The 24,977-nt window shown below is 31.6% G+C and overlaps 1 protein-coding gene across 2 annotated transcripts in view; it reads left to right on the plus strand.

The window, feature by feature from the left end:
* The window catches only part of PGAP1 (post-GPI attachment to proteins inositol deacylase 1), an 89,687-nt gene extending 64,953 nt beyond the window's left edge, over positions 1-24,734 (plus strand). For both annotated transcript variants that reach the window (XM_031960277.1, XM_031960278.1), the window contains exons 20-27: positions 4,971-5,064; positions 6,758-6,848; positions 8,482-8,679; positions 10,089-10,224; positions 13,186-13,236; positions 14,027-14,259; positions 16,113-16,217; positions 18,523-24,734. In XM_031960277.1, the coding sequence (XP_031816137.1) occupies positions 4,971-5,064; positions 6,758-6,848; positions 8,482-8,679; positions 10,089-10,224; positions 13,186-13,236; positions 14,027-14,259; positions 16,113-16,217; positions 18,523-18,658 (1,044 nt within the window). In that variant the 3' untranslated portion in view covers positions 18,659-24,734. The remainder of the gene's footprint in view (positions 1-4,970; positions 5,065-6,757; positions 6,849-8,481; positions 8,680-10,088; positions 10,225-13,185; positions 13,237-14,026; positions 14,260-16,112; positions 16,218-18,522) is intronic.
* Positions 24,735-24,977: the final 243 nt, after the last annotated feature.

Consider the following 24,977-nt stretch of genomic DNA (forward strand, 5'->3'; position numbering starts at 1 on the left):
AATTTGTTTTCTTTTATTTTTTACCTATTTTTTGTTTAATTCTGGTCTCCTTATGAAATCTTGAAGTACTTCTATTTTATTTAATGACCATTTTTTCCTTGATGTATTATGCTTAATTTCACCAGATAGGTGATTCTTGGTTGTAGTCCTCATTCCTTTGCCTTCTATAATTGCTAATCTTTTAATGTTACTACTGCTTATTCTTTTGTAATCCTGATTATAACTCCCCAATGTTTGAATTATTTCTTTCTGGCTACTTTCAGTATTTTTTCCTTGACCTGTTCTAAATTTTGGCTATTTTGGCTTGGAGTTTTGATTTGGGGATCTCTTTTCCTGAGGTGATTGGTGCATTCATTCACTATCTACTTTTCCCTGTGGTTCCAGGATATCGGGCAGTTTTTCTTGACAGTTTCTTGAAAAATACTTTTCAGGGCTTCATTTGACCTTTGATTATGGCTTTGAGATAGTCCAATGATTCTGAAATTCTCTCCTGGATCCATTTTCCAGGTCATTTGTTTTGTCAGTGAGATATTTTATATTTTCTTCTGCTTTTCATTTTTGTGTTTGGTTGATTCTTGATGTGTGTCATAGAATCATTAGCTTCTACTTGCCCAGTCTAAATTTTAAGGGGTTGTTTTCCTCAGTTAACTTTTGTACTTCCTTTTTTATTTGACCATTTGTAATTTTTAAGGAGTTGTTTTGTTTAGGAGTTTTTTGTATCACTTTTTCTATTTGGCTCATTCTGCTTTTTAAGCAGTTGTTTTCCTTTTTCTAGACAGTTGATTTTTTTAAATAATTCTTTTGCATCATTCTCAATTCTTTCCCCAATTTTCCTTCTACCTGTCTTATATGATTTTTAAGCTCCTTTTTGAGGTTTTACATGCATTCTTTCTGGGCTTGAGACTCCTTTCCATTTTTCTTTAAGGTTTTTGTCCATAGGTGTTTTGGCATTTTTATCTCTTCTGAGTTTGTGTCTTGATCTTCCCTGCTACCATAATAACTTTCTTTGGTCGTATTCTTTTTGTTGTTGTTGATTTTTACTCATCTTTTATGGCCTTTTTCCTTTAAAATGTTAGCTTTGCTGTTGGAATAAAAGGGTTACTGTCTCAGGCTTCTTGTGCCAAGGGCTGCAGACCCTGGCTGTTTACCTGGTGCTTCACTGATGTTTCCCAGAAGCCTACAACGGGACCTTTGTATCTGATGCTGTGCCGAGTGGGTATGTGGGGCAGATACCCACTCTGCTGGAGGCCAAAGAGATGTGGTTACTTACCTGGTGCTGAGCTGTAGTTTTAGTGCTGGTGTCTGATATGTGCTGAGGTGGGAGGACAGAAGTAAGAGGGGATGCTTCTTTGTTTCCCCAGAGCTACCATGAAGCATGATCTATTCATCTGAGGTGGCCTGATACTATGCTAAAACACATGGCAGGAGCTGCTCCTGACCTGCTGCTTAAGTGCTTAGGTATCTGTAGGGTTGGCCTCTGCCCATTTGCCTGGGACTGTACTGAAGCCTGTGGAAGTCTTGGCTGCTGGAGCTTGCCTGTTTGCCCTGGGCTTGGATCCCCCTAATTTTAAATTGAGCTCTATTTACAGTGTCATCTAACTTTCTCATTTATTCTTTAAATACTTATTTAATTTAATTTAATTCATTCACAAGTTCATCTTGACACAGTTTGTTTTCAGAGATGGAATATAGGATTTTTGACTTGCTGAGAACTATAATTTTCCTAAATCAGACTAATTAAATTATGTTCTGTTTTGTTAATCTGGATATCATATCTTGGTAAATCTTCATTTGATTCAGAGATTTGAAGACATTTTATGTAACTTAGTATAGTACTTTATGGCAGTTTCTTTTTCAGGCAGAAAGATAAAAGGGCATTCTGTATTTGACTTATGTGCTATACTGAAAAAGTAAAATGCCTTTTTATAAGGACAAGATACAGCATCATGTGTCAGGAGAGTCAATACCATTACTATCTTGACCCACTACTTCTCTTCTGTTCTTGTTTTAGTTGTTTACAATTCTTCATGAACTCATTTGTGATTTTCTTGGCAAAGATACTGTAGTGGGTTTGCCTTTTCCTTCTCTAATTCATTTTACAGATAAGGAAACTTGGGCAAAAAGTGACTTGCCCAGAGTCACACACTCGGGCAAAAAGTGACTTGCCTAGAGTCACACAGCTTATAAGTGTTTGAGGTGTGATTTGAATGCAGAAGTTGAGCTTCTGACTCCAGACCCAGCATTCTATCCACTACAGCACTTACCTGCCCATCCAGTTTTAGTCCTTTAGTCCTCGATAGAGGACCTAAGATCAGGTAATCTTTTTTTTTTTTTTTTTTATCTTTCCTTATATCTGTATGTGCTAAGCACATAGTTGGTACTAAATAAATGCTAGTCAACTGACCAATTATTGTTAAGTTTTCTTTGTAGTAGATACTATTGTTTTTCTTTATTTAAAAGGAAAAAAAGAGAACAGCTTTAGATATTGTGTCTTATATTGATTAGTATATACTATATATATATAGTATATATAGTAGTCTAGTATATAGTAGACTATACTAGTATATAGTATATAGTAGACTAGTATATAGTAGACTATACTAGACTATACTTAGAATTCTAGTATATTCCCTTTCCAACCCAGATCCTGAACCTCACTAAATCTTTCTCATTTTTCTTCATCATTCATTTGTTTTTCTTAATTTGCCTTTCTTAAATTCATCCTTCCATTCAAACTTAACTTCTCACATTTTTCTGTTCCAATTTTGCTTTTTAATTTTTTCTAATATTTCTTGTACTATTAAATTTTTAAATTCATTTTTTCAGGGATTCTTTTGCCAACATTGCATTTTGGGTTTAAGAACTTAAATTTCACTCTCTCTTTCTTTAGTCTGCTTAATTTTTAAAATTTTTAAGCTTTCCAGTTATTCTTAGGGTTTTGTACCCATTCCCTTTTTTTTCTTTTCTTTTCTTCTTTTTTTTTTTTTTTGAAATTCTAGTTGTAGCTTTTACATAATTTTCTTCTCTTGAATTTTGTTCTGAGAGTATCTAAAAAAGTGGTATTTTTTTCTTTACTCTTCACTCTTTGCTGAGTTGTATTCCCTCATCATTGTGGCTTTTGTTAGAATTTCTCTCATTTTCATTATTGTAGTTAGTGGCTTTTAAAGCTAATTTGCATTTCTGATTATTTTGAGCATCTGAGAGAAAGTTAGGCAAATTGCTAGCTATAGCACTGATTTAAGTGCCAGACATTTTTTTCATTTTTAACATTGGGAACCATTTCTTTCCTTGTTTCTTTTTTCTTTTCTTTTCTTTCTTTTTTTTTTTTTTTTACATTTTTAACATGGGGAACCTAAATAGCATTGGAACAGAGCTCCTGAGCCTGTGTTTTATTCAGCTACTACATTTCTTTCATCTAGGTCACAATTAGAGTTTGCTCAGGTAGATCCATGAATTTCGTCTTGCTGAAGAATGAAGGAATCTGGTGAATTGCTGCTGAAAACAAACTCTAAGGAATGTCAGTTGCATTGCTTTTGAAGGTTCTTGGTGGGAATCATGCCACCTGGTCACACAACCTGTAATACCCTCCCTGTATACTGCTACCAGCACATACAACATGGAGCAGGAAATAGACCTTTGGAGAGCCTATTAATGTGATATCCACATTTTTTTTTTCTACTGTTTACTTAAATACACTTCTTGCTATTTTGAAGTGTGAAGGGGATCTTCTTGGTCATATCACTAGACATCTGAATAGTTTTACAATGCAGTTAACATTGGTCTAATTTGGAAGTGCTTGCCATATTTTACCCTAGTAGGAATAAATGTATAAAGTATTCCTGGGCTTAAACTGAATATTATTGATGGGCACTACTGCCTTCTTACATAAAGCAAAATTGCTGATTTAAAAGCTTAGTTACCTTAGATTTTAAAAAGTTACCACATGTATATGCTGCTCAACACAGCACATGCTGATTCATACAAGAACATAAAAATTTCTTTTCTGATCAGTTCTACTCTAATTTTGTACCTACAGGGAATGAATATTTCAGAACCATGGCCTTCTCAGGGATAGCAAAGGTAGTCTGTTACTAGACACATATAGCGCTGATAATGATCATGACCAAGGCATAGTATTGCCTGGTAATATATCTGTCATGTCTGGCAACTCATATTTGCTTATTCAACTTCTAAGCCAAGGTGTTATTCAGAATATGAAATATGACTAGCAAAGATATTTTATAAGAAAGTTGATTTCATTATGTACTTAGATAATTTTTAATTTCATAACATTAAGGATATAATTTTTAATGTTTCTTGTGCATAGGATTATGTTTAAAATCAAGAATAAAGTCAAGTTTGGGGGAAAATTAAGGATTTTTATTATGTTTTCAGAAACATCAGATGATGGTTTTAAGTATAGATGAAATCTTCATGAGAATGCAGTAATACAAATTCTTGAAATGGTGATTAACAAAACTCTTGTGTTGTATTAATAAACTTTATTGCATGAAGAATACATAAGAGGATTTAAGTAGCAGAGGAAGTAAGAGGAATATGTATTTTGAAGCTAGAAGCTAGAGAAGTCCTTGCAAAAAAAAAAGTGCATATATCTATCAAAGGTATGAATCCTGTATTTGAGAAATAGAAATATAGCAATCAGGATAGACTAGCAGATGAATTAACTTGAATTAGATCTTTGAAAATAGGTTTGTAATATATTCTAACCAAACTGTGTAATGCCTTACCAAAATTTTTGGCAAAATTCAGATAACATTCATATTATAACAAATTTATAATATTTATAAATTTATTTAGAGCCATCATTTTTAGTTTTCATTGTTGAAAATGATTACATGGCCATATTTTTAAACAGATAATGAAAAAATGCATTTTTATTGCACATGAGAGTATATTTTCATCAACAATTTGAATAAATGGAAATATCTTGTGATTTATCTGTTTTCTAGATAATTCGATTCCATGGTGGAGCTCTTCCTGCCTATATCATGTCTAGTATCCTCCTTACTTATGGAGGACAGTTACAGTCTCTTATTTCAGTAGGTAAGAATGTCCATGAAGTTTTTTTTTGTTATTTTATATATGAGATTTATAATGAAGCAGCTATTAGTTCATTTTATTGCAATAATATTTTAAATTCAGAGGAATAAAAGAACGTTAAAAATTAGCCATATAATAACAGATTATTTTTCTTTTTTCCTTCTTCTGTAAGCTAATTTTTAAGTAATTGACACATTCTAGAAGAATATCTAGATATTTTCTCCAAATATGTTAGCCACATCAGTCCTTTTGTGAGAGAGATTTGTAGTTAAAGGACTAAGATTTGAATCCTATCTCTTTCATTTCTTATCTCTGAGACCTTGGGCAAGGTCATTTAAATTTTCTGGCCATATGTCCTGTCATCTGTAATATGAAGAGAGTGAACTGGGGTGACCTTTGAGACTCTTTTCTAGTACCTCATCTTTTGATCCTAGAATCCAGAGTTGTGCTAGTAAAGTGCATAGACAAATAGATTCAAAGCCTGGTAAATAAATCCCTAAACCCTACTATCATAACTGTTGTCTTAACTTGACTTATCTTGTTAATGATTTTCTGAACTATCTGGCCCCCACAAAAATTATTTTTGCTTTTCATGTTTTCATTCAGCTGATTACATTTACCTTTCATTTTGGGAAGACATATAATTCTAAGGGTGGGGGAAAGGAGAGAGAAAACTATTTGAAGTTAGTGCATTGGTATAAATTGTGGCTCTGCTCTGGTTGGCTACAAGTATGACCTTGGGTGAGTCAATAACCTTTCTTGATCTATTTCTTTATCTGTAAAATAAGGGGGAAACTTTAAGGTTCCTCCCATTTCTTATCAAGCTGTAAGCTATTTGAGGATAAACTTTTTTTAATCTCTTTTATCTCTTATTGCCTAGCATAGTTTGCTGTCCTGAACCCAGATATTTATTAATTGTTTATTGATTTCTTTTTTGTATCATGCCCTTCAAGAATTCCTGAATCTCAGATGTAGAGAAAACATTCTAGAATGTTTGCTAATTTGTTAGTATGATTGATTTAGACATAGAGGCCTTGATATTAGAGGTCATTCCATCCAGCCATCTTGTTTAGTCTCCGATTGCCTTTTGTTCTGTTTTTGCGGATTAATTGGAATTAACTGATTTTCTTAGGGTCACCACAGAGCTAGGAAGTGTTAAGTGTCTGAGGCTGGATTTGAACTCATTTCTTCCTGTCTCCAAGGCCAGTGCTCTATCCATTGTGCCATCTAACTGCCCCCTTTTAAAAGCTGCCTCTTTTAAAATGTGTTTCCTTGATTTAGAGATATCTGCGGGATAACAAAAATGACATTAAAAGAGCTTGGTTCAAATTATTTGTCTGCTACTTATTAGCTAGATAAGGATAGACAAATCATTTAAACTCTCTGATCATTGGTTGACTCATTTATAAGTGGGAATTATTATACTTAAATTCTTTTCATTAGATTGTTGTAAGGAGAAAATTTTTGCTTTGTAAATTGTAAAGTGTTAATAAATGTCAACTATTATCATATTTTTGTTTGTTTAAAAGACTGAATGGATCAGATTGTCACTGAATCATTTAGTTCTTCATCAGGTATTACTCTGGCTATTAAAGACATGTACTGTTCCTAAAACTAAAACTATTGCATTTATTGGCAATTCTCTAAAATAATTCATGCTTAGGTTACAATGAATTCTATTTAAATTTTCTCCTAGGCCATTGTTTAGATTATACCGCTATGTTGGATAGAGAAGCCAAGCCATACAAAGTTGATCCTTTTGTAATAATTATGAAATTCATGTTGGGGTGAGTTATGTTTTTCATATGGCTTAATTTTGCTTAGAGGCTAAAACAGCATGCCATTTGGTAAATATCAGTTTCCCCATGTTATTGCCCTTCCTTCACAGATTGGCTATAAACAACTTATATTATGATTTGAAGTAATTCAAAATCAGCTTGTTTACAATTGTCTTTTGTAGTATACAATAAGAAATTAGACAAGTTCTGTTACTATATTTTAAAATACTTCATATTTTGAAATAAGGATCATAATACTTTTGTTTATAGTCAATTCTAGAAATTATCCATCTTCCCCTGTTCCAAGATAAACCTTCCCTTTTCCTTTTAACAAAGAATAAGTTCAGCAGAAATAATTGCTAAAATAATCATTCTAACATTGTATGCAACATTCTTTCTTCATCTCTTGCCTTTCCTTGAAGAATGAACTTGTATTTTGTTATCTATTATCTGGGAACATTTTGGTTCTTTAGTTATTTATTTATATTTTTTATGACTTTTGTATTGACATTGTTGTATTGTATATATTGCTATTTTGTTTCCTTTTATTTTCCTCTGATGTTACTTAAATTTATCAATGCTTGCTGCATAGTAGTATTATTCCATTACATCAGGTTTGCATGTACAATGTATGGGATAAAATGGATAATTTCAAAAAAGTTTTTGTACAAATAAAATAAATGTAGTCAAGATCAGAAAGAAAGCAGAAAATTTGAGGGAAAACTTTTTCAGACAGCTTTCTCAGATAAAAGTCTTATTTATATCTCAAATATATTAAGAACTTTGTAAAAGCTGTAAGAATACAATTCATTCCCCAACTGATAAATAGTCAAAAGATATGAACAGGCAGTTTTCAGATGAAGAAATCACAATTTATAATTACATTAAAATTCTCTAATTCATTATTGATTAGAGAAATGAAAACTAAAATACCCTTGAGCTATCATTTTTTACGTATCCAATTAGCTAAAATGACTGAAGAGGAAAGTGACAAATATTGGAGGACATATGGAAAACATGGGATGTTAATTCATTATGTCATAAATAGATAAAATTTTATTTATTTTTAATAATATTTTCTTATAAAAATAAGCCATAATGAAATTAAAATACAAACGTAGTTATTTAAATAATTAATTTGATAAATGTTTAAAAATTTAATGGATATCCTTATCCCCTAAATTAGGGGGTTTTAACATGAACTTGTTTTTAAATGTATATTTTTATAATTGTTGATATAAATGATTTATTTTATAATTTCATGTATTCTTTTTTATTCATTTAAAAATATTCTCTGAAGGGCTTTGTGAACTTCTTTAGATTACCAGAGTGGACCAGGACACAAAAAGGGTGGAAAACTCCTGTCCTACATAGCCTTCAGAATTTATTTTACCTAGATAATTACTTTAAAGTTTTGCTTTGTCTTCTTTGAAAATGTGTCTGTGCAGGACAGTAGATACCAGTCTTCGATTAAGTTTGAACTATTGTACTTTTGATTTAAAAAAAAAAACTTCTAAATGAATATGGTGGTTGAGTTCTATAAACATGTTTAGACTAGTTAAATGATAAATGTGTATATACATAATATCTGACGATAAACATGATATTTTAATTAAAATATTGTCTTTTTTTTTCTTTACAGCTATAATTGGTTTAAAGAAATTTGGGATAGTTTCTTCTTACCAGAATTAGATGCCATTTTTCTGAATACACAAAGCATGTGTTTCCCACTTGTATCATTGGTCCTCTTTCTGTTTGGAACCAGTATTGCATACTGGGGAGGCATACTTTCTTCTTTATCTGTGAGGCTTCTTTCTTCACTATGGCTAACTTTAAACAGGTAAAAAAAGATAAAAACTCATTTCAATTATTGTTTAAATCTTTCTTCTTTAAGATTTAAGATTACAGATTAAAGCTATTAAATATTTTCATAAATTATGTTCTTAAAAGAGAAGCTTAAAAATTAGTTTATATTTTCCCTAAACATTAATTATAGATAATTCTGTAGATAATTTACAAATTAATGACTGTTCATTTTTATCATCATAGTTAATCATTTTAAGATATTCTTTTTTTTTTTTTAAGCAAATATGAGTAAATTGAAATATGTTTGAATTTGGCTATCCTGCATTTTTCTCAGTGGGTAGCTCAGTTTTAGGACTGTTGTTTTTGTATTCTTACACCTATAGTAAAATCTTAACATAATGGTTCCCAATTAGTATTCTGCTTATACACCTCAAAACTGTATTATGATGCCATTTTCTCTTTATCATATCACTCTTAGATCATTTGCTAGGATTTCTGGCATGAACTAGTTAGAAGTAATTCTCTCCCCCTTGCTTATACTATGCTCAGATATTGTATTTTCAGTATCATTCCCTGCTTCTTGACTTCATTAAAATATAATTATATCCAGTTCTTCCACAAGTTTTTAGGAAAATGAAAAAAATCCCTTCTCACCAAAAATATTTGGAACCCTAGGCTCTAAGATTTAAATTAAGGTGATTATTCTTCACAACAGGTATATAAATAGAACTACCACTTCATTGATAATTGCTCTCCTTTTTACAAGGGATTGCCTTGTAAATTTTGTAAAGGGATTTTGTAAATTCGCCACTTTAGTTCTTATTAGCTATAATATGTATAAATAGTATAGATAATATATTTAACTTTGATTTCTACTTCTGCTTGTAATTCGAAACTCTGAAAATACCTTTAATTAATTAGAAATGTCTTGAAATACTTCTTGTACTTAAAAGTTTTAAAATTTCAACAATTACCATCATTTAAGATTGTTATAAACCTAGAATTTTCTTAAACTTATCTTTCCCAAAATAGTGACCATTGGGACCATATTGTTTCTAATATATGGCCATAGGAACTGCTTAAACATTTTTTTTTCCATTATGAAACATTTTTTTCTCCTTTTCCCTTCCTTCTTTCCATTGATTGGAGGAGAGGGAACAAAATACAAAAGTCTTTTAGCAAATAAGCATAGTCAAACAAAACAAATTTCCCTATTAGATATGTCCAAAAATATGTCTCATTCTGCATATGTCTGTCACCTCTTTATCAGGGGGTAGGTAATATCCTTTATTGTCATTCATGCTTCGTCATTGCATTGATCAGGATTTTTAAGTGTTTCAGAATTGTTCATTATCAAAGTGTTGATGTTACAGTATAAATTATTCTCCTGGATTTGAGCGGCTTTTTAAAGTATTTTAAAAGACTATATTCTTGTTATTTTAGATCTTCTGAAATCCCTAACGACTCCAGATTGATAACAACAAGATTATTATTTCTGATTATGCTTCTGCTAATAATTGGTTGGACAACTTGTGGAGCACTTGCAATACTTCTCATCTATCTTTACTATGTATTTAAGGTATCAACTTAAGTCTTTTAACTGGAATGTTAGAAGGTGCTCATCATTATAGTAAATCATCATTTACTATATATATATATATATATAATTATAGTAAATATTCCATATAGACTCCTCAAAAAGAGTTTATAAATTCTTTTTGCTACTATAATGACCACTTGTGTATATTGGTTTGATAAGCTGTAAAATGGTACTTTGCATCTATAAATAGTTAAGCATAGTAAAATTTGGTGCTTAATAGCCAAAAAAAAAAAAAAAAGGAAAAGAGGAGAGAAAAAGCATTTATTAAGAGCCTTCTATGTTCTGGGCACTTGTGTTAAATACAACTGTTATCTCATTTGATAAAAGGAAAATAGAGATTAAAATCCACCTTGAGATGGGAGAACAGTAACTAGATTTTCTGTAACAAATTTGTAACAGTTGCTATGGGAAAAGTAACATGGTTTAAGATATGGGAGAAGTTGGCTGACATACTTAAAATAGTGATGATAAGTCAAATAATGAAAAAACTGGTTGAAGCACAAAACTATCAACTTACAAAACATAGATTACTTACCTAGAATGGCTTGCTAGTTTATATATAGAATTGAGAGAGTAGGTAAAATAAAATAAGGCAATAATAATGCAGGAAAATTGTAACAACTAGTAAACTGAACTACTTTTTTTGGAGAGGCAGAGGAGTCAGTATTTCTTTTCTTTTATTGATATGTTTTATTTAATATGCTTTTAAAATTGTTATGCAAAGGCTTTTTTTTTTTTTTGCCACCACCATCCCCCCTTCCTTACTTATTTTGGATATAGCTGTTATGCATAGCAGTAAATTAGTATAAATGGTTCCTGTGGAAACTAATACTGCTTCTTTCATGGATCTGTGATCTCATCAATGGAAATGTTATCCTCAAAGATACCATTCCACAGCCATGCTTTCTCATTCTTGTCCCATAAATTCCTTGTGAGTGCCCACCCAACCTGCTTAGGAGTCTTCCTCTGGATCTCCTGAAATTGTATAATTTGAAAATGACTTCCACATAAGTAAAAAAATGACTGCCAAGATATCAGTTTTCTTTTTTTTTTTTTTTAATGGAAACTGATAATTACTGTTGCTGATAAATCAGTGACTATTTACTGTTAGACCACTAACTTTATAGAACAAAGATCAAAGTCACTACTGAGTTAAAAATAATGATTTTGTATGCAAAATACAGCTTTTTTTTTTTAACAGGCAGTATTCATAGCAGAGTATGGCCATTGCAAAGGCACACAGGGGACATGAAATGTACCATGTGAAGAACAAAGGAGGCTAGTTGGGTTGCATTGCAGAGTATAGGACGAAAGTAATTGTCATTGAGACTAGAAAATATAGGTTGGAACCAGGTTGTGAAAAAATTTAAATACTAAAAAGAAAGATTTATTATTTTATTCTAGAGGCCAAGTTGATTAATAGTGCAGTAGTAACAAACTCAATTAGAAATGGAACCACTAAAACTTTAAAAAAAAAAAAAAGATCCCTACAGCCACATATTGACTTTAAAACTCACATATTAACATTATGTTCTATTGTATTTTTATTTATTTTGTTAATTATTTGCCATTTACATTTTAAGCTTATTCAGGCCTCACTCAAGAATGTTTGATACTTCTGGAGTAGGTGAGTCAATAGTCAGATGTGTGCTTACAAATAATTAGTGTATAGAATGGCCTGAAAAGCTATCCTTGAGGCAAAGAAATCAGTCAGGAGACTGTTGTAGTAAGGGCCTGGGCTAATGTGTTAACTGTATAAATAACAAAAAAGGGTTAATTGCAAGAAATACTATGAATGTAGAAAGAATAAAACCTGGCAACAATTGGCTATGTGGGGTGAGGGAATGTGAATCCAAGATGTTGTTGAGGTGATGTATTTAGGAGAACAGAAAGATGATAGTACGTACCTTCAATAGAAATAGGGAAGTTTGGAAGAAGAAAGTTTGAGGGGGAAAAGATAATGAGTTTAGTCTTGGATCTGTTTAATTTAAACTATCTCTGGGACATTCAATTTGAAATGCCCAACAAACATTTGGTGATGCAGGACTGAAGTGGAAGGGAAAGGCCAGGGGGATAGAGAGGTAGATCTGAGAGTATATGCACAACTATCTGGAAGTATATAGTACCAAGCAGACAAAGAAGAGGGCCTGGTTACCACTCACAGTAGTCAAATATGTTGGAGAAAAACAAGAGAAAGTTAAATAAGGAAAACCGTGAGAGAAAGAGAGAATATGATGAAATCCAGCAGTTGGACTGAGGACTGAGGAAAACACATTACAATTGGCAATTAAGAATTGAAAAAAGTCATTTCAATTGAATAATGAGGTAGCAAGCCAGATTGCAAAGGGTGAGTGCAGGCAGCAAGCAGAGACTGCTTTTTTAAAAGAAATTTGGCTGAAAAGGGAGGAGAAATATAATAAGATAGCAAGAAAGTGTAATAATTTAGTGAATGATTTTTTTTAAAGGATAGAAGAGTTTGGATGTTTGGAGACAATAGGAAAGGAAACAGTAGAGAGTGAGAGACTGAAAATTCAAGTGAGCAAAATTGTGTTTGCAACCCAGTGGAGAAAATAGTAGAAGATGAATAAGTGATTAGACTGGGCAAGAAGAATAGGTAGGAAGAAAAGAGTAGAGAGTGGGAGATGTCAAAGTTTGGAGGATGAAGAGAAAGGAGAAGAGGAAGGACACATTGAACGACCTCCATTTTCTAAGTTAAGTAAGAGGCAAAGTCCTCAACTTAGAGAGGGAGAAGGAGGAAATGTGGGCATTTTAAAAAGAAAGAGGACATTTAGAATAGCTTCTATGGAGCATAAAATACAGAATTAATTAGGAAGAAATAGAATCCCCTTGCTCCCTGATTTTTTAGTCTCCAAACAAGGATTTTTAAATATTTCTTGATCCAAAGCAAGTTTGTGAACAAAAATTTATTTCTTTTTATAGATTATTAATTTGTACTCCAACATAACAACACTGAAAAATAACTCTGATGTGGTAAGTTGTTGGTTTTTTGTTTTTTTTTTTTGGCAAAATATACTATATATTTTCATCATCTTGAGCAATTTATCATTTTAGAATGGAATCAATTTGCACTTAATTTTTATGAAAATCATAGATCATTTTGATTACCCCATTTAAAATCATTAATTACTTTCTCTTCCTAATATCTTGCTAGATCTTTTATCCATGTTCCTTTCTAGCTTTCAGAACTCTATGGTTACTGTCTCTGGTCCTTATTGTTTTTCAGTACTCCATCTAGTAAAGAGGTGATTTTTTGAGCCCCTTGAACATCAACTGTTCACTTCTTGGTTTTTAAGGAAATATGAAGACATGAAAAATTACTCTCTCACCTTCAAGGCCCAGTTCTTATTGACTTCAATGAAATTAGTTATTTGTAATTCTATGAATTACGCTATCCAATTCTGTCCCTACCAAATTACTTTTTAAAAAACAAGTTTGAAGAACTTTAAATTTATGGTCCTTCATCTTGAATAAAAAATTTGTTTATTGTGAGTTAGGAGAAAAATGTATAGAAAGATCATCTTTTGACGATCTATTTAGACATAAAATTGAGAGTAGCTAATTCAGAAGACTCAGAAGTTATTTTCAGTTGTGCTTTTAAAAAGATAATATTTATTATTATCAAGCAAATTCTCAGTTATGAGGATTGTATTATATGCATATTTGTTTTCTAAGTAAGTCTATTTAAAAGATAACAGTGTCTTAAACTTGGTTTTGTTTAATATAACAAATCTTTTTTTTTTTATTCTTGTTTTATTTATAGATGCAGAATATCCCTGGAAGAAATGAAAATGATTCAAATTCTTCCATTGAAGAAACAGAGAAGAATGATGGATCTCAGCAAAACCTTCCTCCAAAACCAAATGTACTTCCCATAGGTTTAGCCATTGATAATGCTGAAGATAATTTTAAGATGCATATTACTATTGTTAACTTAGTAATATGGATTGTATTTCTCAGTATGCCGTCCTTAATTTATTGGCTAAAGAATCTCAGGTAATGATACAATTAATTATTTAGAGTTTTATAAAAACTGTGGTGTAATTCTGACTTTGCTTTGGTCTATTTCCATTAATAAAACTTAAGATTTCAGATACCCAAACATCTTCTGATCAGTGTATGAAAATTTGACTAGAAAAATTTATATTGAACTCTCTATTTGCCAAAGTTCTAACTCTATCATATTAAACATAAGTTCCCATAAATATTTAAGAAAAATAGAAAAATGGAACTTTTTTCACATTTTATTATAACAAAAATAGTTGCATTTGAAAAGTTTAGAAATAAAAAATGGATTTTTGTAGCATTGTAAGATATCCTTAAGTTGAGCTAAAATAACTTTAGTAATAAAAAAAAACAATTTAGTGACTAGGAAACTAACATTTCCTATCCTAACTGAAGTCACAAGTTATATAAAATCATTCAGCAGTGCTACAGAATTAGTTTTTAGAGATTCTATTTTTATGAGTTTTTGGAAAAGCTCTTAATTGTTATAAGGGTTTTTCTTTTGTTTGTTTTGTTTTTATTTTTTCCTTCAGAGTGGTATGTTGGATGGGAAAGAATATAAAAGCTTGTTAGTGAAGAAACTTTTTAAAAGGAAAAAAATAGGTAAAGCTGCAGAGCATTTAATGGATCCTGCTCAATATGAATTTGACAAATAAAATTATATACATTTTAATTAGTTCTCTAATCCCTCATTGTCATTAAGATTCAGGCTTTTGCTAATGGATCAATTTTATTTGAAGAAGCTCCGAAATCTTTGTTTTACAAGAATTCAGATATTCCTTATTTTAAGCAAAACTTAAAAAAAAACCTTTGCTACATCTCTTAAATATTCCCTTTTCTATTCTCTGATGCTACTATCACTCCGTGCAGACCTTATCATTTCACATGTGGACTGTTGCAATGGCCTACCTGTGGGTCTGCTTGTCTCAGGCCTCCTCTCACTCCAGTCCATTCTTCATTCAGCCACCAAAAAGATTTTCCTAAAGCACAAGTCTGACCGTGCCACTCACCTAATTTGATAAACTTCAGAGGCTCCCTCATCTCCAGGATCAAATATTAAATCTTTTCTTTGGTGCTCTAAATCCTTTGTTACCCTAGTACCCCCCTCCCCTTCCACTCTTATACCTTACTCCTGAACACTAACATACTTTGATCCAATGATGCTGATCTCCTGGCTGTTTCATGAGTAAGGCTTCTGTCTCTTGGCTCCAGATACACTCTCACCATCATCATGCTTGAAATTCTCTGCCTCCTCATTTTTCCGGGCTTCCTTTAACTAAGAGTATATCTTCTCCAGGAAGTTTTTCCCAACCTCTCTTTGTTCTGATTTCCCTTTAAATTATTCATATTTATCCCATACATATCTTGTTTATACATATTTGTTTGCTTGTCCTCTTCCCAATTAGATTATATAGTTCTTGTGGATAAGGACTGTCATTTGTTATTGTTGTTTTTGTATCACTAGTGTTTAGCACGGTGTCTGGAGTATAATAAGTGCTTAACAAATTTCTAACAAATTTAACTCATAGAGTTAAGTACATTTTTGTAATTTTTTTCCTCTCTGGACTTCCTTCTTATCTCAGTCCCATATACAATATCTTATGAATGAAAAATGGCCTGGAGAATTGGTATCTTGGTGATAATTTGAAGATAAAAAACAGTTCACATTCTGCACTTACTGCATGGCCTCATTGCAACCTTGTGAGATAGGGTGTATATCCCCCCCCCACTTTAAACTGTATGTCTCTCCTTCCCATGATTTGTGGGTGTTACTTAGATTAATACTGATGTAAAATAATCATGTCTATGTAACCACATTTTTTTCTCTCTTTTTCCCCCAATAGGTATTATATTAGACTTAATCCTGATCCATGTAAACATCTGTCATTTTTCCTCGTTCCAACTCTGGGAATCCTTGGGAATTCAGACATTGTTTCAATAAAGTCGAGGTTAGTCCTCATTTATAGCATATATTTCATATTTGATAAATAACTTTAAATTACTTTTCTCTTTCCTAAGGTTAAATAGGTTGGAATAGCTTACAATAGGAATTATAGTGTACATGCATATTTATACTGGCAACTACTTTTGCATTTCTGAAATTAAATTTATATGTATCTTCAGAGCATTTACACATTTAATTAGCATTATGATTTGTTGTTTTTTTAAACAATTCTCCCTATATCTTTCTGTAATGTTTGGGCTAGCTTTCTGGAGGTCCTCCGGATGGGCCTTGTCTCAGCAGTATAGTCACCATGAGGATGGTCAGGAATAGAGTCTAAAGTCTTTATTGTCTCCTTCACATTCTGTTCACTCTGACTGAATAACTATGTCCTCAGTTCTCTCAGCCCTTAAATATCCTATTCCAATTACATCATTACAGCATTACATGAGTATGTATGAACTAGAGAACCATCACATCACCATACTAAGTACTAAGTATATGTAAACTAGGGAATCATCATCTCATCAGTTCCACTGAGTTAGCACCTTGTTGTAAGTATCCTTGTTTCAAGTATATTTCTCAGAGTTCCGGCCCTCTACACCCTTCTTTTTCCATTTTGTCTTTTAGCAAATATTTTATTCTTGGTACACAATTTACATAGTTACATCTTTGTAAGGAGAGTGATCTATTTAAAAATATTTTTAGACTAATACATTTTGATCTTTATTTGCTAATGCTAATGATTTTGGACAATTTATAGGAGCCAGATATTTTGTTTATTGGTCTCAATACAACTAACCTAATCTACCTTCAAGATGCAATGGAACTCACTATATCCAGTATCCCAGAACTTTATGTCTTGTCTTCTCCATGATCATTTTCCTTTCTGTTTGCCATGCAGTCTTATTTTTGGATATATGTTCTTCTTCCCTCTGGATCTCCGTTACCCACAAAGCTCACTTTCCTTTCTTCAGATAATTGTCCCTGAAGACAGGGACATTATCCATAGAAGACTATCACTTTCAGGAAAAATGATTTCCCTGTGTACCATTCCCCCCCAAATTAGACCAAATTAAAATTGTATCTTTATATATTTTTAAACTAATTCTTTGAGTTGTATTTGGAAACATAATGACTACATATGGCCTAGATCCCCTGTGTTTTACAATTCTGTAGGAGAATATATTTTTTGAGGATTGTGTTATATAGGAATAGGAACTAGAATGGAATTGCATTGACATAGATAATTCCCAGGTGAGGAAACTCCCTCTATCAATTTAGATTGGCCTCTTCTTTGCCACTTACAATCTTAGCATATAGGGAACACAGAGAATTTCAGCGATTTCCTTAGAGTCACACAGCCACCACAGGCCGCTATACTGCTAAGTCTCTATTAATAATAACCATTATTATTATTATTGACAACTAAGATTACTAAAAGGGAGGAATCAAAAATATTTAAAAACCAGACAAAAGAATCTAGAATTTCAGCATTTGGGGTTCATTTTGTATAGACTCAAGCAGGCCTATACAACTCAAAAGACCCTGAATATCACTATATTGCAGCATAGAAAAATCACAGAATGTCAGGACTAGACCTTAAAAATCATTTAATTCAGTTGTCATCTTTCACATGAGCATCCTAAGCCCCTCAAGATTAAGTGACTTATCCAAGATAACAGAGTTAAGGAGTAGCAAAGCCATTTTCATAATAATGACCCAAGAGTCACTAAGAAAATATTAAATCATATTGTGCAACCCATTTGAATAGTTAAGAAGATGGTAGTGTGCAACATATTTTAAAACTATTTTCATCTAAAACGTTTAAAAGTTATACAAAAAGATTTGATACTTAAAGAGATAAATATCTTTAGCATTTTAGAAAACCTGGTTTTTCAGAATAATTCCTTAAGTGTACAAAATATATCATTTTGAGAAAAGATAAAAAATTTATTTTGTTTTAAATGTAATATTTTGCTCAGTGACTTTTCTCATTTGCAGATTTTTTTTTCTATACTCAAAGGTTAAAAAAAAGCAGATTATGAAAATTACATTTTATGATCAGAGTTTTGTTTGCCTTTGTAAAGTTTTGCCATTAGAAAAGCTCTAATTATTCAACTACAGGAAATTTACAATAAAAAGTAGCATTAGTTATTGCTATGTTATTGTAATTTATACCAAATTTAACTTTACATGTTGAATTTCATTTATCATGTTGGCTTCACAGAATTTCACTTTCTTATAGTTTATAATAATTATAACATATAATTATGTTTCTTTTCTTTCTTTTTTTTTTTTTTTTTTTGTAGTAAACTGTTGAAGACTGCTGCACAGTTTCCACTCATAGTGGCCATTGGTGTGGTTGCCTTTGGGTCTACACACTTATACAGAGTGCCATACTTTGTAGTCATTCCTCTTTTACTCCATATGTTGTCTAATATTTGATTTGAGAAATAATAGGGGTACTTTGGCTCTTCAGGAAGGTAACAAAAAAGAACAACACAGAGATTCATCAACTTGGATTGCAGGATCCTTTGAAGAAGACAAGTCTATTTTTACAATATGAAAATTCAAAACTAGTTTTGTAACCCCTGAGGAAAGTATTGATTGAGGCATGGTTTTGTTTTTATGGTGTGGTATTTGTCTACTGATCATTTTGAAAAATGAATATAAGGAGTTTAGTGGCCAAAATCTTTCAAGATTTCGATTCCTGTGCATATCAATCTATTTGGTTTATGATACTAGTGATGTTTTTATAGTTTAGATTAAATAGATAACAATATTGTTTGTATTGACATTGCAAGTATTTCATCCAGTTTTTCTACTGAAATGTTTGTTCCTTTGTATTTACTATAGTTTGTATTTTAAGAATTAAGTCTTAAAGAGGTGGATAAAATTCATAGTATCACTTTCCTCAGAAAACAAAATACCCAAGAATACTTTTTGATCAGTTTTGAGAAACCGTATTTGTGAGGTGTATTGTTAACATTCTTTTATGTCTACAAAGGTTGTATTTGCTTTTAATTTTTCTTGATCTAACAAGATATTTTTCAGCAACCTTTTAAAATTTGTTGTGAAAAACATCAATTTCAGAAGTTAAGAAAGTTAGTTTTTGTTTTTTTTTGTTATTTTTCAAATGCTGACTTTCATTTTTGTATTCATGACAAAAACCTTAAGACAAATAATGCTAATGTTGGGTCATAAAAAAAAAGTTTGTCATAGTTATTCACTTATTGGCATTGAATTAATTATTTCAGTCTGTGCCTTCATCAAACCTGAGTTTGGCTCTTTACAACTTTAGCCCATTGCTTCTTATTCTGTCTTTTAGAGAGCCAAACAAAATAAGCCTAATCCATCTTTCATAATGGATAATGACCCTTCAAATACTTGAACAGAGTTTTCTCTCCTTTCTTTTCCCTCTAGTTTCTTCTATTCTGTGGGCTAAAAATCCCCAGTTCCATCAGTCCATCTTTATATAGCATAGACTTAGTGTTCTTAATTTTTCATGTTTCCCCATTCTGAATACTGTCTAGTCCTCAAGTGGTGATACCTGGAACTGGGCACAGTGCTCCAAATGAGGTCAGTGACTGGCAAAAAGACCACAACCTCTTTATTTCTGGAAACCCTGCCGTTTTTAATGCAGCCCAAGATCACTTGAAGCTTTTCGGCAGCTACATCACACTGCTGACTCATGTTGTACTTGCAGTCCATGAAAACCATGAATCTTTTTCAGATGAACTGTCTGTTCATTCTTCTCACATGAGTTCAGATGCAATAAATACTCTGCAGTATTTAAGGCGTCACCTAGGCTTGTGAAATTAACTGGGGAAAGGTATGGAGTGACGATCAACAAGCATTTACTAAGTTCCAGGCACTAGTGACACTCTAGCTATACAGAGACAAATAAAAGGCAGCCTTTGCTTTCGTGTTCTAATAGACTAATGAGGGAAATATGTAAGCAACTGTGCACAGACAAGAAAAACACGTACACGACCCTGGAAAATTCACTTAATGTCTCTGAATAACAGTTTCCCCTCATCTGCAAAATGAGGGGTTGGACTACATGACCTCTGATGTGACTCTGAGGTCCTAAATGACCTGTTGACTAGCTCTAAATCTTATGATCCCCTGATTCCTTGCTTCAAAGTCACAGGCTGCTTTTGTAATTAGTCAAATATCACATCATATTATACATCAGTCCAAGAAAACAGTCAATTCAAAGTTCTAGCCTTGTGTTCTTTTAAATTTATACTTATTAGGAAATAAGATTTAGTGGTGATAATTATATCAAACTAAAACTTTTAAAATCAAAATAGAAACATGCCAAAATCTTAAAATTTATAATAATTTGCCAAGGACTAATTTTCCTTTATAAATTAAGAAATTTTAAGAGCAATTATCTACTTAAGAATTCTAACCATTTTGAGGTATAATAAAAGTACATTCAATTTACTCTTTCTCTGAAGGGGAAATAAATTCATCTAGAGTGAGTTAAAAAAAAAAGCCTATAAATGAATAAAACTACCAAACACTGAGAATAAACATTTTATGGGTTTATATTTGCCTTTTTTTAAAAATTATTTTGATTTTTAGTATTTTTATAACAACATAATTAGTAAAAAAAAAATTATGTTCTAAAGCCTCAAAAAGGCACACTTTCCATTTCATGTTACATTTGTTTTGTATCATATTAGGTTTTTTTTTTTACATCCTTTTGTAAGTAAAATTGAGGGTTTTTTTTGGGGGGGTTGTTTTGTTTTTTTTAGTTTGAACATAAAACACTGAATTGGAAATTATTGAACAGTGTTTATAAATTTAACAACATGCACCACCAAAGCTACATACAACTGTAATATACCTCTGGATACTTGTGCCAATGAACTGTATTTAGAAAACAGATACATATTGGGATAAAACCAAAATAATTTTTCATCATTTCTAAGCTATCACTTTTAATAACAGATATGTAACTGGCAAAACTTGTACTTTGTACTTTTGTTTTTCTATGTTTAAAGTTTTTTTTTTTGACTGAGGCAGTTGGGTTAAGTGACTTGTCCCAGGATCACACAGCTAGAAAGTGTTAAATGTCTGAGACCAGATTTGAACTCACCTGACTTCAGGGCTGGTACTTTATCTACTGTACCATCTAGTTGCCTCTATGTTTAAAGATTTTAGTATAATATAACAATTTTATTTAATTTCTGAAATAGTGTTATCTGGTTCTTCATTTGAAATTTCTAATTTATGTTTATTTAATGGTAATTTGTCTTCATTTGATATTTTTGTTTTCAATAAAAGTCCCTCTTTTAATGGAATATACCAATAGTTCCACGGAACTTTGCTATAAAGCTAAGCTTCTTAAACTGTGGGTTGTGACCTTCTATAAAATCTCCTAACTGAATGTGAGGACACAAAATTATGATTTATTAATAGTAAATATTTGATTTGTATATCTTTTTATATACCTCCATATCTGGGGTCACATAAAAATTTCTTGTGCAAAAAGGGATCACAAATGCAAAAAGTTTAAGTAGCCCTGCTGTAGAGTATATTTAGTTCATTGGTTCCAATTTTTCCAAAAAGTACTTGACTGCCAAGGTAATTAGGAAAAAAAAAGTTAGAATTGGACTTTATATGTATCTCTTTTGTTTTACAGATATTAAAACTTTAAGACTGTCATCCCAAGAGATAAAGTAACTTATATGGTTATTTATCTTGGAGAAATTCATCTTTTAGAGTTGGGGTTAACCATAATGATACTACCAGCAGATCTAATTGCACATATTCCCTAGGCAAAGTCATTTAGTTCAGGAAACATTTCTTAAACACCTGTCATGCATCAGGCACTGTGCCAGACTGGAGAATACAGAAACAAAAAAGGAAAACTGTACCTGTGTCCTTTCCAGCTCTTGCGATGACAGAAGCTTGACACAACAAGCTGACTAAATGTTCTCAAATAAAACTTTACTTTTAAAAAATTCAAAGTTAAGTGAAAATCAGGATGCCACATTACCATGTTAACATAATATTCTACCAATTTATTTGCCACAAAATAGAATTACTAAAACTGAAAATGTTCAAGAGTCAGATACTTTGCCTCCAATGTCATGCTATAAATGTAATAGATTTGCCTTTATGACAAACCCTAACACTTGTAAATTCACATATCGGGCAGTCTGCCTTTATTTTTTTTCTACTTTTTAACATTATGTGACTTCACTGGCTTCTCACTGCCTACTAATACTGACAAAACCGAAAGATCATAAGATGTTGTGCTGAGTGACTTACTGGGAATTAGAGATCTCTTACTCTGTTCCTGACCCTGCCCATAACCTAGTTCCATGACCTTAATCTGTTTTACTGTACAACCTCTCTAGGTCTCAGTTTCATTACATAGAAAATGAAGGAATAGCTGATCCCTAGAAGCCCTTTATGTCTATAGTATTTGATCTGATAGCTTGTCTGACAGCTACTTCAACAATTAGTAGATTGTGCATTATTGTTTATTTGATTGAAAAATTGCTGCTATCCTCATGTTAAGTATTTATTGGGTTTAGCAACAAGCTAAATGCTGCTGAACTTTTAGCACATGCTTTGGTTTCACTGTTATATTCATGCACAAATAGTTCAACCAGCTATTTAGTGGCAGCAAGGACCATGTGGAAGTAAAGGACTATATATTTAATATATAATGTTCATTGATTCTTGAAGTGCTTTGCAAACCTTAAAACTATACAAATTAGAGCTAATCTCCAGATTAATGTTGTTAATATCTGGTAAGTGAAAAATATATGTATCTCATGTGTTTATATTTTGTATAAGTTCAAAAGTATATTTTTAAAGTACTTTCCCATAGTGGATTTTTTTTAATGTATTATAAATTTGGCAGTCATACAGTTAGATGCAGATGATTTAAATGTTTTCTTTTAAACATGTTATAATTTCTAGTATAATTTTATAACAATAATAATTTAACATTTCACTAAGTATAAATGTGCAGAATACAGAGGTCAATATGACCTATATTCATAGGGAAACCAGATCAAAACTGAACTTATATTCTCACTGTGACCTTGAATTATAGGGCAAGAGACTGTGCCTTAAAACAGTAAAGAAGAATGCCCTATGGCTTTTTGTAACTTTAGATTTCATTATGAGTATCCATCTCAAATTGACCAAAAAATTTTTCAAGGTCAATAAAATAAGACTTTTAAAAATATGAGCTTCTTTTCTCCTTTATATTTTGGGAACGTCATTCCAGACATCTCCCTTACTTTCTAGAGTTTTCATTTAAAATTAGAATGAACAGTTATAATACAAAGAAATAGAGATGACACTAGATTGTTAATTTATAATTGTTAAAGCAATTGGAAGCAATGTGACCTTGACTTTACATATGAAAATCTGAACATGAACATGGAATTGTCTTAATTACCCTGCAGTCATGAATTTCTTTCCAAGATTCACTCTGGCCAGGGACCTCACCCCTCAAAGTATTTAGAAGCATGTAGTATATGAGCATTTAAATGTACTTCAGATTTAAAAAAATTTTTTTGGATGGTTTTATTCTTATTCCATTAAATTCCTATTAGTAATGTGCTTGTTCTGAGATTCTTTTCCCTCTCCACCTCAATTACCAAGACTGAACAAATTTTTTTTTAAATCAAAGAATTATGTGTATATTTTGCTAAAATAATAGATGTGATTCCTGTTTGGGCTCCAAGTTGTTTTTTGATCTGTAATCTTAGTTGAATTTTTTCCACATTTGTGGAATTGATAGGCTACTTCATTTCAAGTTGTACTTTTTAAAAAAAATTTTTCAATTCAAATTTTCAATTCCTTTTCATGTTAAATTTTTATCCTCACTAATTTTTTTGAAATGATAGGGTTCTCTGAAAGTCATTAGAGATCATGGCTTTCTTGAATAAATTGAGATGGAAATAAGGAAAAGGGAAAATAATAGAAGGAATTCATTCCCAAGCCCAGTGCTTACCAACTTTCATATTCTTAATTAGAGGCTCATAGAGAGGTACATAATGATGACATATGAGACATAGAAATCTTTTTGCAGATAACGGTCACATATAAACTCAATTATATTGTACATTCATTCCTATTCAGTACAAGGATTATTTCACCATAGTAAAACTACTAAACTATAACACAGACTAAAAAAAAAAACTCTCCCAAGTCTTTCCCATATGGACATGCATGCTTTCGTCAGAACTTTGTACAGTGTTGTGCTAAAGACACATTTTGTGTATATTTGTTTTGTATAATAGAATTAATGTTATTACATTTAACATGTAATTCACAAAAAGTGCTACTTACCATGCTCTATATAGAGTGTTGTAAATGTTTTTTTATCTTGTTTCAGCTCTCTGCTATTAGATGTAGGGTGCAGTGTGTGAATACTTCAGTCCTTGCTCAGGTATTAATGTGTGGCAGTTTTTGGTGCTTTCTTTTTAACTCATCATATTCAATGTTCTAAGTGTTCAACAATAAATTTGGTGAAAAAAGAGACTGTTGTATGAGTGGCATTAATTATGACCTCTTTTCTGAAAGATCCTTGATGCCAGTTTTGAAGTAGATTGTATATTTCCCCCAAACTTAACTACTTGGAACACTAGTAACATGGAATATAGTGGCCAACATCACAGGGAATACAGTTGTAAATACAATTACACAAAGGATGTGTTGTGCCTATGAGATATGAAATTAAACTTTAAGAAGAAAAGCGAGAGAAATACTTTGATGTAGCATT

This window comes from Sarcophilus harrisii, chromosome 3, assembly GCF_902635505.1.
Source record: "Sarcophilus harrisii chromosome 3, mSarHar1.11, whole genome shotgun sequence".
Lineage (NCBI taxonomy): Eukaryota > Metazoa > Chordata > Mammalia > Dasyuromorphia > Dasyuridae > Sarcophilus > Sarcophilus harrisii.